Genomic DNA, 1,116 nt, shown 5'->3' with positions numbered 1-1,116 from the left:
TTCTTTTTAGCGTTTTCTTTGAAGTTTTTCAATGTCGTATTGTTATTGGAATTTTGTTGATCCCTTTTTTAACATTTTTGATAACTTGGTTAATTTTATTTTGTGCAATTTCTTGTCCCAGCTGTTTGAAATTGACATTTTTGATAATTCTGTTCTTGTTGTTTTCACCCAAGTTTGTAGTCCCCAATGTCTTATGTATGTTATTTTCAACTGAATTTGCCACCTGTGATATTTTGTTGTTCAAAAATGTGTTAGCGGCACCACTTATTTTGTTAACTGTATTTGTATCCAAACCAACTGTCTTACCCAAATTGTTGATCATTTGATTGTTGTTGACAACTTCTCTCAATTTCTCTTCACCATAATTCACCGCCTTATTTACTACATTTCCGCCGATGTTTTTAAAATCTGTGTTTTTCAGCTCATTAATGTTCTTTTTGACATTATTTATTTCATTTTTAACTCTGTTTTCAATTACGTTTTTAGCTTTATCAAAATCTCCATTAATTACATTTTTAGCTGTTTCTTTTAAAGTAATACCAACCTCTTCAACTTTGTCTTTTGCTATACTTGTAGCTTTTTCTTTTATTTGTTTTGATATTGCTTCTCCAAGACCCATTTTTTCACCAGCCATTTGAATTAAATTGCCACCTTCATTTACTATTCCATCAACTCCTTTATCAATGACATTTGATACAGCTTGATTTGCAGTATTTTTAGCGTCCTCTTTTATTTCATTTAAAACGTCTTTGGGGTCCATTCCCTTGAATTTTCTAATTTCATTTTCTTTTTCTTCTACATATGTTGTTCCAATGATTGGGTGGTCAAATAAATTGGATTTTAATATTTAGTAATTGAATAATTTGGGATTGAATCTGTTTTAATTTTAATTCAATCACAATTCAAAAAAGTTCAACTTGCAATTTTAGATAAAAACATGTTTCTATGTATATTTATAGAACTTGAAGATGTTTATTTTTTATGGGAAAGTCACACAATAATTATAATTAATTTAAATTTATAATAAATATAATTATTTGTAAAATAACAAAATTACATATATAATATTATAATTAAAAATATGAAATAAAGAAAGTAACAATTAACAAAATACCA

The 1,116-nt window shown here is 26.8% G+C and overlaps 1 protein-coding gene across 1 annotated transcript; it reads right to left on the bottom strand.

Moving 5' to 3' along the window:
- Positions 1-28: 28 nt before the first annotated feature.
- On the bottom strand, positions 29-760 carry EIN_240240 (hypothetical protein; the record flags this gene model as incomplete). The annotated part of the gene is made up of 1 exon (XM_004261214.1): positions 29-760. The coding sequence occupies one exon, from the start codon at positions 758-760 to the stop codon at positions 29-31; it is 732 nt and encodes a 243-aa protein (XP_004261262.1).
- Positions 761-1,116: the final 356 nt, after the last annotated feature.

This window comes from Entamoeba invadens (genome assembly GCF_000330505.1).
Source record: "Entamoeba invadens IP1 unplaced genomic scaffold scaff_1105074726343, whole genome shotgun sequence".
NCBI classification, from domain to species: Eukaryota; Evosea; order Mastigamoebida; family Endamoebidae; genus Entamoeba; species Entamoeba invadens.
This window is presented reverse-complemented; position numbering and strand designations above follow the sequence as displayed.